We start from the raw sequence: 17,321 nt of genomic DNA on the forward strand, positions 1-17,321 counted from the left end.
GAAGCAAGAGGTTGCATCGTCGCTGTGAAAGATTTCAAAGGTTAGGCACTTAGTAGTGAACAACTGGAGCATTCGGTAGAAACAGTGGGACCTGGAATGACAATTGGACTAATTCTCTACATAAAGAGTATTTTTTTCTTTTTTTTTTTTTTTTTTTACTGTACAATTTACAAAAATGCACACAATGAAAAGTTAAAGTTCTATCTAATAGCTTGATATAAAACCAATAACATTTCTTCGTCTCGCCCCTATGCTTTTTTCCTTATATTTTTTTTTCTGGATTTTTTTTTAGTTGTTTTTTGCTAAATCAAGCTTATATTGTAAACAAGACAAAACAGTGAGGGCGTGTTGCAGTCGACAGGAGAGAGGGACGGAAAGAAAAGTCTCAGCAGCAAGGAAACAGTCCTTACAAAGTAGTTCTCTTGTGGCTTTATCATGTGTCAGCGTGACGGACCCAACGTGGTGAGTAAAATAAGAGAAATCCACATAGCAGCGGTGTCAAAGCAGAGTCCCGGCTGCCCGAGCGCTCGGCCAGCTCGGGGGTACGTCAGTGGCTCCGCCGAAAAGGATTGCTGTGGCTGAACATCAAGTCCGACTGGACTATCCTTTGTTCTGGTCTGTGTGTTTCATCTCCTAGTTTCTTGGGTAGATCTTTTCCTTCTTAGTGGTGAACGAGATAAAACGCGGCTGCAATCTCGGTTCGTGTGTGTTCATTTGCAACCCCCAACTCCCACCCCGACCGGGGGGGAAAAAATAAATAATAAACTAATTACAAAATAGCCCAACAAAAACTGCGCCAATCTCGGAAAAGATCGACAGTCTGCTCTTTCTGCTCTCACAGGTGAGGACTGCTCTTCTCTTGGCTTCTCACGTGCATCGTGGATTTGGCATCTGGTGCGTGTCTTTGAACTAGACAAGGCAGTAGGGAGGCGGGCGAGAGAGGGAGAGAGAGATGCGCTCCCCCCACTGCCTTCCCCCTATGGAGGGAGCCTTCTTCCTCGATTTGTCTAGTGAAAAAAAAAAAAAAAGAAAAAGAAAAAGAAAAACCAAAAAAAAAAAAATGAGAAAGAGAGGAGAGAGGCTGCAGGAGTGTCTCCGGACCCATGGGCAGAGCAGTTCTCACAGCGGGGGCTGCCCCAGGGGCCCCCTCCAGCCCCGGGCACCGCGCACGTCGCAGCGCACAGCCTTCCAGATGATAAAACTCATCAATTTTTAACACGCACACCTTGAAGGGTTTTGCCATGCCGTTAGCACCAGTCATCCTCATCCGCTTCGTGGTAGTAACTACGTCCTCTGGTGCCGGTCCCGGGGCCCGTGTTGAGACCCAGCGTGTAATGATAGCCATTGGGCACCCTGCGGATTTGGTGAGACTGGGAGGTCAAGGAGGAGACGTAAGAAGTCCTTGAGGACCGTCCCGAGTTGGTGGCCACCGCCTCCTCGAAGGTGAGGGTGTCCTCCGGCACCGCGCGGTAGGGGCTGTCGGCGTCATCGCGGTGCCCCAGGTAGGGGTCGGAGCCGATGCGGGCCACCACCGGCGGGGGCGGCTGCTGGTCCCCGCGCAGCAGCGCGTTGTGCTCGGACAAGCCGCGGCTCAGGCGTCCCGGGGAGAAAGTGGGCAGGCCGGTTTGGAAACTGGTGAAGTGCACGGGCGAGGAGTTAGCGGTCTTGTAAGTGATGCTGGGGCGTGGGGTTAGTGGAGTCTGTGGGAGCTGCCTCCGACCCCGGCATGGGGTACTAGCACCAGATGTCGACAGCAAGGGGCTCCCATTAACTGAACCACTGCCCTACATAAAAATTGGAACAAAGCAAATCAAAAAATAAAAAAAGGGAAACACCAGACAAACACAAAGGCAGGCAGGTATAAAACAGAAGGAGAAGCAACAGGAGGGAGAGACAAGTCACAAGAGAAAAGAAAAGCAAAAAAGAGAGAGTTTAGACAAGCACAGTTAGGGGGAGGAGGTTCTCGAGAAATAATTCAACACGAGATGTAAAGAGCCGGAGAACTGAAGTTCTGCGAGCGGTAAATAAGAACAGAAATGATCAGAGCATCAGTAGGACGCAAACTGGCAGACGTCTCCAACAGAAGGGGACACTGTCCGGAGGGAAGGCATCCACATCATACACAGGCTCGACATGCACCTTACCTGATCTAGGCAGGAGCAGCTCAAAAAACTACGGTATTTTTTTGCAAATACAGTTTTGCAAAACAGCGCACACTGCTTTGGGACGGATTTTTGCAGAACTTCACCCAACAGTTGTGAATGGTGACGTTGGGGAGCACTTCTGCGGTCAAGATTGGATTATGTGGACAGGGGATTTGGGGGCAGACTTTTTTTTGTAGTTTTGGGAATGAACTGCATTTTGATTAAATAGACACCTTCTGAAAAAAACAACAACAAAAAGCTTTTTGGATGCTCTTTAACTTTAAAGAAAAATGTGTTCACCTTCTCCTCTTTAACATTACACGTTTGATTTTTGAGTGGTAGAAAAGTCTGGCAGCTTCCTGAGTTACTAACTGGGACATGTGGGAGCGAACTAAGCTACAGGAAGTTAAAAAAAGCTGTGAGTGAGAGGAACGGGCCCTTGTTTTGGCATTTCTATTTACAGTCTCGCAGGGCAGTACATGAATAGCCCTGCGAGCACATTTTTTTAAATCCCTTAGCCTTTCGTGACCAAACATTTTGAGACCAGACCCTTAAAGAGCAGCTTTTCCTTCCTATAAAAGCATCAGGTGGTTGGTTGTTGGGCTATCAACCAGTGCCTGTTCTGCGCTGCCTGGGTTTTCCAGCCCAGTTTTGAGGGCAAGCCCAGCAGCGCTGGAGGCTATCAGCCCAGCAGCTGGATATAGAGGCTATTCTAGCCGTGGTTGCCATAAGCCATGCCATGTCTACCAGAAGAAGAGGCAACACCCGCGTTACCTGCGGGTGCAGAGCAGCTGGGTTGTGCCTCACTGCTCTCTACAAGCACTGGGGACTGATGCGGCATTGGCTGCTCGTGCTGCTGGACCGACGACTCACCTGGCCTGGAAACCAAGTCGTTGCCTTTCTCTTCTTTCATTTTCACCCTCTCCCTTCTCTGGTTTCCCCATATTTCAGCCCTACTCTCTGCTACAGACCCATATTCCCATCCCAGCACTTGCTCCCTGGTCGAGCTGCCTCCCACCACCTGCCTCCCCGTGGTGATGGAGGAGACAGCGACCACCACCCAGTGACCTACAATGTCCCAACATCTCGGGGAAGACGCCCAGCTTTTTCCAAGGGTCTGAGGCTGAGCACCTCAAAACTACAGTACTTACAAAAGAAGGCAGAACTAAATTGTTTTGAGAAGTATCGAGCTGTCTAAACATTTTTTTTTGGTGAGATTTATCCAGAACCAATTCAGGGAATGATCTTGATTGTAAAAAACAGCGAGGCCTTTTTCTTTAAAATGTCCAACAAGCTCTTTCCTGATGAAATATTTTGAAATTCCAAGAAGTTTCACCTGATTTAAAAAAATCCTTTTCCCAAATTAATTGTGAAATAGGATTTATAATTAACAATTCACCTGCACTGAAAAGGAAACAGTGACATAATTCACGGAAGATGCACAACATTTCTGTGTGGGTCAAGCAAAGCATTGTGAGTTGACCCACAATGAAACCTTCGTTGCTTGGTTTTCTTCTCTCCTCTTTTTGCATTAAAAAAAAAACCTCCAAGCAAAAACTTTTCTGAACGCAACGTGTCCTGATTTTTGGCTTGGCTTTCGGAATGGAGCCGCCTTGTTGGGAGGGTGAAGCTCAAGCCAGCCTCTCTGGCAGGGGCCTCTGGGGACCTGGTGAAACATGCTGGGCAAAGCTGTGTCTCCCAAGGAGAGGGACCAACTAACAAAGAAAATACTTGAGAGTTAACAAAAGCACCTTGTTATCGAGCCAAAAATAACGCAGGAAATGGACTGGCAGAGCTTCTCACAGACTCCTTATGAAGACAAGGGCACTTCAGCTCATTGGGACAGAAGCGCTATGCTAGTTTGGATATTTTTTTTTAATCTTTTTTTTTTTTTCCCCCCAGAGCCAACAGGGGGATGTATTAGCAGCTCCACTCAAAGTAGATAACATGTGAGCAGATAAAATACATGGACACCAAAACAACAGGCTTTCTCCTCCCTGCCTTACTAAACCTACACGGGATGTGGGGGACAGCACAGGTTTCACTGGAACTGGGGGAACAGGGGGAACCGGTCAATACAAGGCAGCTGATGCTCTAATGCTGAATGTCTACTAACTATGGGAAGGTTTCAGGTTTTTAACTAAAACATACACGATATTTAAAGTTCTGGTAAGTTGAGTATGCAAGAAAGGAGAGGCATCGTGCTAGAAATCAGTGCCATCTTCCTGCCTCTCAAAGCAGAGGGAGAAATTAAGAAATGGAAAGAAAACCTCATCTGAAAAACTAGAGGAAGGCCCGCTGGGGACTGCAGCTACCAGAGGTGATAAAGACCTGCTGGGCTGCAGCTCGCTCTTACTATGGCTGCACAGAGTCCTGGGTGCATCAGACCATACACCAGTGTCACACCTGCTCCCGGCTGAGAACGACCGCGCAAAGCGTGCCCCATGCCCCGGGCGTCCCCAGAGCTGTGGGGCAGTGCCCCCGAGCACTCACTGCAGCACACAGCCTCGGAGGCTGCAGCCTCGCTACTGCGAAGGACCACGCAGGGGGAGAGAAAGGCACGGGACAAAGTAAGGACACAGAAGGCTGCTTCATTTTGCAGCTAGTGGGACGCTATGGAGCCTCGTCATTTAAGTCCTTCCCCTGGGCTCTGACTCGTGCTGACCGCAGGATTTCCTCCTGCTGCCCATGAGCTGATGCTGTGCTCGTGGCTGACAGCATCGCTTGCCCCCGCTGCGACACCCAGCCACACACCGCCAGCAGGCTGCAAGTTTAGGGAGATTTTGGGGAGTGGCCAGAGCCTCCCTCTTGGCACAGCAGCTGTGCATTACTTGGGGATGTTTGCAGGGATCATGCTGGCCTGGGGCTGAGCTCTCCTTCCACCCAGGGCCTGCCTTATCTTTCATTTCCCCTCTCTCCTACCACGATTTCTTCTCCCAGCTAGAGAGCACATTTGAAGATTGGTTTGACGTTAGGAAAAAATGAAATTTTCCTCAATTTTCAGAGAACTAAGCTGTTCCACAATACGGGACAGCTCTGAAGCCCACGCAACAGCAGCTGGAAAATCCCGCTAACACGGACAAACCCTGCTGAAATCCCAGCCCTGGCTGCCTGGAGTCCCTGTGCTGTACTACGTTGGCTTGTACTGCGATGACACGGATTTCTTGGGCAACCACCAAATGTTTGTGCGCGGGGCAGCGGTCGTCGCTAGCTTAGCACAGCTGGCAGTGAACGGTGCAGCTCGGTGGTGCGGGGGCTCACGGCCACGCTACCAGCCGGCCTGGGCTCCGGCACACTCTTCTCCATCCCAGGTCTCTGAGGCTGCGCTGCTGAAACCGCGAGCAAGGGTGTCTTTGGCTGTGGGGTCTCTGCAAGATGCACTCACTCACTCTGTAGGTGGCTACTAAAAAGCCATCAAGTGACATTTCCAGTCACTGTCCTGGCTGTGAAGCACCAAGCAGGACCTCAGAGGCTTTACCTCCTACTGCCCAGCCTTTGCTGTTCTGTTTCCTTTATTTTAAGCAAAACATGGAGAATGTGGGCACATCCCTGGAAGACCTTAGGGCTCTTTTCCCACCTTGCATCTCCTCACCTGTCTGTGTGGACCTTGCTCAGGCCCTCCGTTGGGTGAGGTGGGCCTGCTCTGATCGGCAGACTTGGGCTGAGACCGGTCCCGGCTGCCGTAGCGGTCGCAGGAATAGAAGCGCTGCTTTTCAGAGGAGGAGGAAGAGTGCTGCTTCCTCTCTTGGGACCGGCCGCGTTCCTGCTTCTTGTCCTTGGAAGAAGACTCGCCAGACTGGGCCACTGAAAGAAGAACATTGGTTGGGGATCACCAACACGTGAGGAATTCCCAAGTGTGAGGCAGGGAGGTTCTTCCATGCAGACAGGAGCCCAAATCACATCAGATGACCACTGTCATCCTGAAGGGAGGAGGTCGAAGGACAAGTCCTTGCTTGTAAAGCACCTACCAGCTTCTCCATCGGCCAGCTGATGGGGGGACCTGTCCAAGGACTTCTGCTTCTTCTCTTTCCGCCTGTGGCAGCGGTGGTGGTGGTGGTGATGCCCTTGCTCCGGCGGCATGCGCTCCAAAGAGTATTCGTAGAGGTGCATGGCGTGAGGACGCTGTGGGGTCAGCGTGGAGACGGAGCGCTTCATGGGGCTCGTGTCCGGGATGGGCTGCAAGGTAGATGGAGGGACACGGAGCAGGGTGAGGGCAGGCGCTGCACCGTGCTCAGCTGCTTGGTTACCAGCATGGGGAGGGTTTTACGGTAAGAGAAAGGGGCAAGGAGGGGAAGGAGAAAAATTGTTAATTGGATATAACTGGAATGGGCAGAAGGACTTGTGGAATGGTAAGACTTAGTGCTAAATTTGAGGAGCAAATGTGATCTCCTTTTGCTGAAATGGGCTTTACTTTTAGCAGATTGCCAATCCACAGGTACCATGGGCCATGGGCACAGAGCGGTATGCAGCACTTCACACCAAACACAGCATCACAGGAGTCAACAGTAGACTAGCAGGGCCATAGGGCAGCACAGTAGCCAAGCATCTCACACAGATACTTCTCCAAGACTAGTTTCACCCAAAGCTGCTTCAGGGCCTGTGGTCATCCTGAAGCATCTCCAAAGAGGAAAGCATGAAAGCGTTGCTGGGCATCACATGGAAAGGGAGAAAAAACAGGAATAATAAGTGGGCAAGGTACAGGCCAAGCCACCTAGTAATTAGTTCTATCTCCCTGCAACTGAAGACAACTCCCATCAAACATTTAAACCTCTCTTCTTGTCCCGTCATTACTCATCGAAACCCTTGTGTCTGGGACAAGCGGGATAGTATGCACGTTCTGCAGTTCTACCAGGACATCTCCAAAAATGAGTACTTGGCTTTTCTATTGCTGTTTTCAAATCATTTGTGGCCAAACATCTGGACGCTGAGCGCTTTAACACAGCCTCCCTCGGGCATTGCTGGACCCTCTCCCCGTGGGAGCTCCAGACTCTGCTCCTTTCCCTTTAGGTTCAAAACCTTACGAAGATGCTCTGCAGAAACCAAGACAAGTGGACTATAGGACAGCAGTTCTCACAGCCCTTCCCTTCCCTACTGCCCAATCACCAGGTATAAAGCTCAGAAAATTAGGACAATTCCCAAGTGCCCTTCTCTTTCACTCCGCCGGCCTCCAGCTGGCTTTGTGGTGGAGGCAGGGCTTCATCCATCCTCTGGAGGCTTCTCTGGGTCTACCACTGCATCAAAGCTGTGTGGCAGAGGAAAGACCTTGGAGCACAGTGGTCCATCCCGGTGGGGAGGGAGCTCAGGATGTCCTCTGCTCCCTCAGCCTTTACGCTTGTTTGAATTCACAATCCAATATGTGCCTCCAACAACACTTCTTGCAGAACATTTACTTTGTTCACTGTAACCTTTCCAAAGAGCCCCGTATTATTTTTACCGTCTCTGCTATTTTGTTTGCTTACCCTGAAATTCAGATCTCTGCTGCCCCGTGATATTTACACAATGCAAAACCAGTTGTTTCACAGCTCTGCTCATTATTTTGAGTGGAAGGAACCGCTCTCCCTCCCAGCAGGCTACCGCGGGCGGGTTATCTTGCACGCAAAGGTGCAGTCTGGGCTGCATTTTTGTTTGCTGCTCTCTCTCTTGCTCGGCAGTTACCCAAATTTTGGTGCTTCCCGCTGGAGGGCAAGGTGGAGTGCTAGAGCTGGGGAGCCTGTCAGGGCAGAAGGCAGACACTGCTGGGGCGGGGGAACACAGCTCGGCCTGCGCCGGTCCAGTTAGCAGGACCGTGCTGTGCTGCATTTATCTCTTCCTGTGTCTCTTGCTGTGTGCACTGCCTATGAGCAAGACATTATACTGAAGAGCTTCGTGTTTGTCCTCCTTGCTTCCTCTTGATCCTGAAGGTGGAGGAGGGCAGAGAGGTCCGTAAACTGGACAGTCACATTCAGCAATTGACTTATATGGGCAAAAAAGTGAAAAGTGAAAATACTTTCCACTAAAAACACTTATCCGGATTTCCAAAATTCAGTTATAGGAGCTGCCAGGAAGAAGATGAGAGATTTTTCCAACAAAACCCCCATCCAAATCCATAATAAATAAGCATTTCTCTTTGGGCTTTGGACCTGATTCTGTGCTTACTCCAGGGACAGGAGCCCCCACTGACACTAATGGGAAGTGGCAAAGCAATGAATACCCTTTCCATAAATCCTGACAATGCTCTCGTTACGTTAACAGGGCATGCACAGACTCCCCGTAAGCCCCGGGAGACTATACCATAACCCTTCAGAGAGTTACTAATTGCTTCTTCATTACCAAACTAATTGTTTTCACTTCCTAAATTCCTGTGCAACAAGGCATACAAAAACAAATAAATAAGCAAACCAAACAAACAAAAAGACCCTGCTATTACAGCGTGCGGCGTGCAATCGTGGATCGAGGGGACTGCAGCAAAGTGGAAAGAGATAGCAGCTGCGTCCGTGCAACATTGGACTCCAAATGAGAAGGGAAAAAAGTAAAAGGGTTAAGGAAGGTTAATTATTTCTTAACATGGATTTAATAGGATACAACTTAGTGCAAACTACATACTGCTAGGTAACTCCCAGGTGACCGTGCTTTGCTCCTCTGCAAACAATTCGGACAAGATGAGAGACATTATTTGAAGCAGCCCCACAGTACAGCCATTGTCAGACATCGCGGCAGATGTGCAGCAGACACGATGAGAACAAGGGAGGGGAGGTGATGGGGGAGGAGGACAGCAAAGAGGGAGGGAGGAGGTGAGATTGAAAGCATAGGAAGATATTTTTTTTTTTAAATCGAAACATAAAAAGACAGGGGAATGACAGGCAAACAGAAAAGGGGACATCCAGAAACAGAAAGCATTGCAAATAAGAGTTATAAAGAACTCAAGGTTTGGGGGGAGCAGAAGCAGCACGTGAGAGGGAGGGTGGAGGGCATGGAGGGGGAAGACACACACAGAAAGTACATCAGTTATTCAGCTGAAGCTACAACCACCAAAACATTGTATTATTAAATGAGGTTAGATCTGCTCAGATATTACGGGCCTGATTCATACCGAGATCAGACAGCTTTCCCGTGGGGCAGCTGCGCCCTGGGGAACACGTACCATGCCTTTGTGAGAGACACTCCTGCAAATATCTGCCTGCAATGGAGAGGGGTTTCCCAAGGAAGGGCTCATGCTGCTGGCATTGCTGCTGCCAGCTGTGTTGCCTTGGAAGGAAAGATGCTGCTTACGTTCTAGAATAAAGGACAACTTTGTTCTGGGAAGGCAGAAGGGAGGGAGTACGGGTTTGCTTTGGGGTCTGTTTCTTTCATTAAGCATGTTGAGTAGTGTTCCAGAGAACCCCAGCTCTCACACAAAGACAGTAGCTTCTGAGGTCAGCTGGGAAATTTGCTAGCCGATGACGTGTACGTTGTGCCAGCCTGAGCACATGAGCAAAAAGATTATCTCTGCTGGAGCTACTGCTGTGTATGCAACGCACAGGCTTTTAGTTTTAAGGTGCAGCATCTCTTTCATGTTCTGCTTCCCATCGAGACCAATGGGAATGTGGGAAACGGCCCACAGCCACGGGCTGCTCCCTCCTGACCATATGAATCAGGCCCTTTGAATGAGAGAGACGTGACTATGAGTGGTGAGATATTCTGACACACAGGAGGCAGGATGGTGGCTGGAGAGCATCCGGGACAACAAGCTAGCAAAGAACATGTGAAATGCCCAAAAATGATCTGTGAGAACCATGGCATCCTACACACTAAGTAGGATGCACAAGCTGCTGTAAAAGTCAACTCTAGTGATGAGATTTCTTTAAAATAAGTTAAACAAGGAAATCTCAACAACATTTCACTGACCAAAGTCACAATACAGTATATGCTAAATACTGTGGAAAGAGGAAAAAAAAAACAGGGAAGAGCTTAGTGTCTCAGTGCAGCCTTCTGGGCACAGGCTCCCTGGTATTTTCTGTACCTATTATATTCATCAAAGAGAACCACAGCACATCTCCAGTTTTCCCCTAGGGCACAGGAGCGTGCCTTGACTGTCTGTCTGGATAGATGGCACGCAACTGTCAGTGGGAAACATACGCCTTCCAGGAATACAGGCTGGCAGAGTTGTCCCCAGTTAATCAGAACAGACACTCTTGGGTAGGTAGCCATCAGTCAGCTACCCAGACAGAGGGATTTTGCTGCAACTGCGGATGAGTAAAATTGGGGACAATACTGTGTCTACACATGAATACCCGCCACCTAAGCACAAAGACTGGTTACCTCTCTCCAGGTTCAGCAAACACCTTTTGAAACAAGTATTCGCAAGCAATTTCGAACAACACAGCAAGCAGAGAGAAGATACTGAGTTCTTGACCCACTCTCAGTCTCCCACTGCCAGCGAAGCCTCCCTCGCTCACCTGAGTTTCGGCAGCCAGGCGCGGCATGGAAGCCGCCCGCCCCTGGCTCTCCAGGCCTGGCTGGTGCTCTCCATTGGTAAGCGTGGGGCTGATTTCCCTCATTTCTACCACCTGATTGAAACAAGAAACGGTTTCAGTGGCAAGAACATGAACATCATCTTTGAAGCCATCATCTGAGGAGGCTTCTGCTAAGTTTGATTTAATGGTGAGGATATGCTAGAATGGGAAAGAGAGTAAACTGAGAGTAGTGGAGTGCCCAGGTTACTCTATCTGCAGTGCTGTCTTCAGCAAGGTCAGTGGTGGGCCAAGCTCTTCAACCAGCTGTGGCAATAAGCCCCAGCTGTGACCTGTGAAACCCCTCATCTGAGTTTGTACGCTGGTGACAATGGGACTGGGACAACGGGACAGCTAGGAAGAGATAACCTTAAGCAGACACATAATTCCATGACAAGTGTATCCACAAGTACAGCTATCAGACCATAGAAGCTACCAGATTTGGCTTTTCTCCATAACGTTCAAGGAAATTGGGGTTTTAGGAGACAGAACAATGCTTGTCTCAAGGGATGGATCTACGGCATTTCACCCTGTTTTCCACCTGTTTTTTCTAAACATTTTCTAAAATTTTTAAAACTCTCCTGCGTGTCACTCTGCTTCGCATTGTCACCCTGTTTGCTCACCCGTTCAATGGGGATTTCTTCTGAGTGGCCTCGTTCAAAAGCTGGTGTCCTGGTTTCATAAAACACGTCCTGGGTGCGTTGGGTCCCCCAAGAACTGGACTCTTTGATCCCACCCTCTGGGGCTGGCCTGTCAGAAGGAAAAGCAGCAAAAAGATTAACTCTTTTACAAAGAGATTTTGCTGACCTTATTGTGATGAAGGTAAACCACTCAGACACCCTTTGAGGTTTCACTTGTGAAACTAGTTGCAGTATAGGCACAGCTCGTGGTAAAGCTATAAGGTCCCCTGGGTTTTGCCAGGGCCACTGCCTCTACAGCCTGAAGATTCCATGAGCAACACGGAAATCAAACCAGCCATCACAATTTCTTTCCAGTACTAAGGAAAACAACTTCTGCAGCTTAAGTTCTGATGAAGAAGAATGAAGAATTTTGGAGTTCAGGCAAAACACGTATGCAAGACCAGCTACACAAGGGCCAAACACACCTGTGGCCATGCTAAAGTGCATTTGCTGAATGCACAGTGGTATAGGTAGCCCTGGCTTTCATGGTTGGGTCTGATGTTGGTTCCCCCCTTGGGGTTATTTGGGACATTTAAACTTCAGATGTCTACCACTAAAAATCCATAGTGCTTGTGGCCTGGAGGAAAGTCACCTGAAGAAGAGCAGGAAATGGATAATTGGTTAGGGATCGCTGCACTATAACTGTTTGGTAAACTCTCTGTGGAGGTATTGCTTTGCCCAAAGAGGAAGAGCCGGATTCTGTCCTGCAAGGTTTCAAGAAGCTGTTGCTGTTACCAAGCGCCATAAGCTCGAGGGATGACTTTGTTCCCGAGGACGTTTTGACTCCCAAGAACTCACTGCAGTGGTGGTTGGTGGGTTGGGGTTTGTTTGGTTGTTTTGCAACGATCCCAAATTCCTATACGCAAACTCACACTTAGGACTAGCTACAACAGAAAGCTCTCCAATTAAGATTTAGAGGACAGCATTAAGAAACCAAGCAGCCCCGGAGAACCCAACGCTACCACCACATGGCTAACTGCACCTGAGGTACCAGTGGGAAACAGAGCCACATGGAGGCATTTTGGTAGCCACTGGTGGGAAATTGTCCCAGCCATGGTGTGAAGGAGCGTCTGGTCTTGGTGTCACCAGCTGTGCTGCCCCACTTCCAGAGCAACCGAACCATCAGTGGTCGGGGATGGTGCATTCACCCAGTGAGCCCCTTCTCTGTGCTACAGCTTTGGTGGGGGGGTCACTGGATACTCACAGGGCGCCCCCGTTGTTGAGTGAGGCCGAGCTTTTCTGGCGAAGGAACGCCTTTGCGTTGTTGAATGCTGTGGGCTGGGTTTGCTCCAAAGTGGCCTTCAGCGGGTGGAAGAGCGACACGGGCCCGGGCTGCAAAGCACAAGGAAAGGTTGTCGGAGACAGAGCTGTGTGTGGAGAGGATGGGCTGCTGCACTCTTCCTAGTTAACGAAAAGTCCATTTCGTCACTCTGAGAGATCAGCCCAGCAGGAAGCACGCCCCAGCCTTCCCACAGCTCTAACTGGCTCTGAAGAACACTTGCTGCCCTCAGTTTTGCACAAGCCAAAGTTGTCCTGCAATCCCCCTCCCCTCTAACAAGGTATTCCCCCGGTCACCAGAGCACAGCAGGGATTTCAGACACTGGTGTGACCAAAGGGGCTGTGCAATTTGGGTGGCCTGTGGTGACACTGGGTCTGCTGTAGCCTCCCATCTGAGAGACAGACAGACAGGCAGGCCATGCTGGAGTTCAGCCGGATGATCATCCTGAAATCAGTAGGTGTTTGTCCTATTAGAAACCATCACGGTTTTAATCCCAATCCAGTTGTGTGGAAATATTTTTCAAGAAGTTGTAAATATCTACAAACCTATTCAAGGCAAAATGATTTTGAATAATTCCCATTTTCAGAAGTAACTTATACATTTTATAGCCAAACTATCATCAGCTTTCAATAATTCTTTGGTGTCCCAAAGAAACCTTTTGGTTTTGGTCCCAAAGCCACTTCTGAAAACAGGACTTAGACTGCCAAATGTCACTTGACATTTTTTGGAAAAGGTCTTCCCAGGCCTACAGGAAAAGGCAACTGCAACTTTTTTTTTAATTATTATTTTTTGAGAGAGACTTTCAGGAGAGGTTTCCATTTATGAGACTAGCATTTTCAAATCCTGCCTGCAGAAGCATCCATACTTCCGAATTACTCCTGTGAGAGCTGCCCAGTGCTGGATAAGAGGCTGCCCAAGAGGGAGGACTGAGAAGGACCCCTTTTGGCTGAGTACCTGGCACAGGCCTCCAGACGGCTGGTGGACTTGTTCCCTGCTGTTCTTATTCTGCTTGTAGAAGTCGAATATCATCAGCGCTGCGTAGACCTTCCCCACAGTCATCTCATCAGCTGTTAGAGGATGGTGAAATGCAGCAGAGACATTCAGGTGAGGAACCGCAAAAGATCAGGAGATGATAAGAGTAAGTCAAAGAGCACAAGAAATAACAAAAAAATGGACATGAAAAACAAGGAGAAAGAAGATGCGACATCAGAATAATGAGGCAAAACAGACACAGAAAAGTGGGGGAAAGAAAAAAGACCAAGAAAAGGTTACAACAGGCTTCCTCATGTCTTCGCCTGTTGCTGCCTTTCACGTCTGAGGAGGATGGATGGCCCCTGTCTCTAGCTCTCCGTGGCAAACATTCACAGAGACCGTGTAGAAAAAAAACAGGCAGGAAAACTCTGTGGCATTGTAAGCATTGCCGACAGAAGAATTGCTAAATTAATACCAGACACACAGCCAGCTTTTTATCAACAAAGAAGCCTTATTCCTATTTCTTTGAATTACAGTCAACTGGGGCATAATGGGCTAATATACATTTAAAGAGTATTTCATTTTTCCAGATGTCTTTTTTCACCCTTACAGCCCTGCTATGAGCACTTCCCTGCACAGCAATGGAGCACTTGCTGCAGAGCAAAGAGTTAAAGCAGCAGATATACAGGCATCAAGAGAGGAGGGGAGGAGGAGACTTAGGCAGTCGCTACCCGCTGATTTGCACCTTCTCAGCTCCCTCCTTTGTCTTAATTAACAACGCCTTTATTGCTCTGCCCTCTTTCTCATTGATCAGGAATCCAGATTGTCTGGGCCAATCACGATAATGGGAAACTTTGCATTTTTCTCAGCACATTCACTCAGAACATCATCAAGTAACACAAAGGCCTTTAGCCCCAAAATACCTCACTTCTGATTCTGGAAGTTCTCAGCACACTTTAATTTTCTTCTCCTGGTTTTCTGTAGCCCAGATGGTAGAAATTGCTCTCCCATCTTTGTGAGGCACAGGCTGGAGGCAGACAAAGCTATGAAAAAGCTCTGCAAGAGGCCACACAGGGCATTGGACCATTCTTGGCATGTTTTGTGGTTTTTTTAAGTACAGAAAATCTACTGCAGCATAATAAAATACATGCCTAGATGTGACCTCGGCTTTCCCACTCCTTATGTGACCATGGCATGAGGGTGAGGGCTGTGAACCCTGTGGAGAGGGTACCTAGAAGCTGAACTGCGCTTGGTTCTTTGCTGCACCTTCTGTGCACCTAGACGGGCTAGGGACAGAGCAGGCAAGGTGGGGGAAACCTACTCCGGGATGCGTTGGGTGCTTGCTGATGAACCACTTACGTTTGTGAGGAGGCACCAGCAAATCCAGAGTCTTCTGGGACAGATTGGGCCAAACCAGTGAGATCTCCTTTCTCAGCTCAGCATCACACTGGTGCTGTTTAACACCCCCTGCAGAAAGGGAGGGGAGAGAAAGAGGCACATGAAGAAGAGTGAAAATCCTTGTCCTGTCAGCACATGCCACTGCTTGCAGAGCGAGCACGGGAGAAGGCATTTCCCCCACTCCCAATTCTTGAGCAGAGCAAGCCAGAGCCAGCTGCGGCAGATGTTGCAAGGGGAATCGGTGACATCCTCTCTGACAAGAGCGTGAACTCAGCAAGACCATCAGCCCTTCAACCTGCTGACCCTCTGGTGTTCCTCGGGGCTTAAACTCAGACTTATTCTACCCAACTCAGGTGCCCGCTCATTTGGGGTGCTGGACAGTGTCAGCAGAAAGCAGCAGCACCTCCCCGGTGTGGTGCAAAGGACCTGGTCTGAGGTGCTGGACTGTGAGCGCTGCCATGACTGATTATAAGCCCTCTCCACCAACAACTCTTCCTGAAGCCTTTGGCAATGAGATGTAAGCATGCTGTTCTGTACCAGCAGCATCAAACAGCAGCTATAGCACAAGGTAAAGCAGAAAGAGCCGAACACAGCGGCATTGTTCAAATGGCCAAAGTGAGGTCTTAATACACAAGTAGAAAGTGATTAAAGTACATGTAAGCCAACAGGCCAGCTCCCAGATGAATGCACCGCACAGTAGGCAATTAAGCAGTTCATCTGAATGACAGAGATTATTTTTCTAGAAAAGTAAAGGGAGGAGGCTCTGGGTACTCTACTACATGGTGGTTTGAACTCCCACACAGAAACTCATTAGGGAGAGTTTATTAAGGGCCTGTTAGTCCCACTAAAGACTCAATTAAATGTAACACATGAAACCTATTCAAACAAAGCACGTAATAACAAAACAGGTCAAAAACTCACAACCCACAGCAGATATAAACCTTAGAAAGAATCCAGCACTGTCAGCTGAGCTCTCTTCTCTGGTTCCCTGCCAGTGTGCGGCCAAAGAAAAGGGTAGGGGGAGCCTTTTTCAGTTGAAAAAGTTTGCTTGAATTACCATTGCTGGCAGGTAACTAGACACCTAAATAATACAAACTCTCAGCATCCTCATCTAGAGGTTATTAATAAAATAAGGCACTGGCCCCTAAAATTCCAGGCAGCCCTAAAAGCATCCTTAGAAATGAGTGTCTGATATTCAGTGTCACTCCCTAGGGGAGTCCCAGTGACCTCAAAATTTTGTCTTCTTCCATCAGTGCCTACCCAAAGCATCAAAGACAAAGTCTGAGCAACATATGAGGGAGGTAATTAATTCAGAGAGGTTGAACGGTTGGCCTAAAATTGCTTAGGACTAGTACAACATCCTAACCCTGCCCTGCCCTTTGCTCGTAAGAGCATTGTTACCTCCTGTTAGCTTTTAAATTAGGTATAAAAGTGCTTTGGCCAGTCATGCCTTGATTCTGACCCCAGCCATCCTGATTAAATAGTGTAACGACCCAGAGAAAAGGCCAATGTATTTTATTACATTGCAATGTTTAATTGGGAAGTCAAGTAAATGCCTGATTACACACTTAAAATAATTAAATTTCATCTCAAGGCGGAATGCAGTTCACCGCACTTGGAGTCACTGCTTCACTGCCAGCAGACAGCAGTTGGTGAGGAAGGGCTGTTTTTCCTTTGTGCTGGAATAGTTAAGAAAAGAGGTGTGGAGACTCATTTCTGTTATACATCAACCAACGAGCACAGGTGCAGGGCTTCCCCTCTGAGAGCTCCTAAATGGGATGGCCGAAGCTCTCCGTATCTCGTCGATGGGGTCCCAGCATGTGGCCACCCCAAAGGTACAGCAATGCTCAGGACCCCTCTCTGCTGCCTGACCCTGGGGCTCCCTCGGCCTCGGGTGCTGGTAGATAGCAGACAGGCAATAGGAAAACGGGATTTCCACCTGCGTCGGGATTTTGGTGGTTTCAGGAGGACGCAAAGCCAACAGACAAGCTGGGGTTTGAGCCCATGCCTGCCATCAGACATCGGCTCCATCTCACCTGAGGCAAGCTTGATTTCTAGGGCAGTGCGGATCAAGGCCATCAGCGTGGATGTGAAGTGGACGGTTAAATCTTCAGGCGAGATGGGCATGTTCATCCGCACCAGGCGCTGGAGAGAGAAATGCAGCGGCTGTGAGCGGGGGTCAGGATTCCTCCCCCCCACCCCTTCCCGCCCTCTCTTTGAGCCCTTAGAAATAGCCACACTATAAACGCGTGCTAACCTTTTGTGCACTGAGCTAAAACACATCTTATTCATGTCATGCCGACTCCTTTTCAGGAGCAGGTCTGAGCTGTAGTGGTGGGTTTAGTGCTTAAACAATTGATTTGCCAGCATTTGTACTGCA

General features: G+C 48.8%; 1 protein-coding gene across 1 annotated transcript in view; it reads right to left on the reverse strand.

Moving 5' to 3' along the window:
- Positions 1-262: 262 nt before the first annotated feature.
- CACNA1B (calcium voltage-gated channel subunit alpha1 B) overlaps positions 263-17,321 on the reverse strand; it is a 300,428-nt gene continuing 283,369 nt past the window's right edge. The window contains exons 40-48 of the mRNA XM_064468537.1: positions 16,978-17,086; positions 14,903-15,010; positions 13,526-13,638; positions 12,497-12,624; positions 11,236-11,362; positions 10,559-10,669; positions 6,113-6,320; positions 5,737-5,948; positions 263-1,784 (exon numbers count right to left, since the gene is read on the reverse strand). Coding sequence (XP_064324607.1) covers positions 1,248-1,784; positions 5,737-5,948; positions 6,113-6,320; positions 10,559-10,669; positions 11,236-11,362; positions 12,497-12,624; positions 13,526-13,638; positions 14,903-15,010; positions 16,978-17,086 — 1,653 coding nt within the window. The 3' untranslated portion in view covers positions 263-1,247. The remainder of the gene's footprint in view (positions 1,785-5,736; positions 5,949-6,112; positions 6,321-10,558; positions 10,670-11,235; positions 11,363-12,496; positions 12,625-13,525; positions 13,639-14,902; positions 15,011-16,977; positions 17,087-17,321) is intronic.

Source organism: Phalacrocorax carbo, chromosome 18 (genome assembly GCF_963921805.1).
Source record: "Phalacrocorax carbo chromosome 18, bPhaCar2.1, whole genome shotgun sequence".
Taxonomy (NCBI): domain Eukaryota; kingdom Metazoa; phylum Chordata; class Aves; order Suliformes; family Phalacrocoracidae; genus Phalacrocorax; species Phalacrocorax carbo.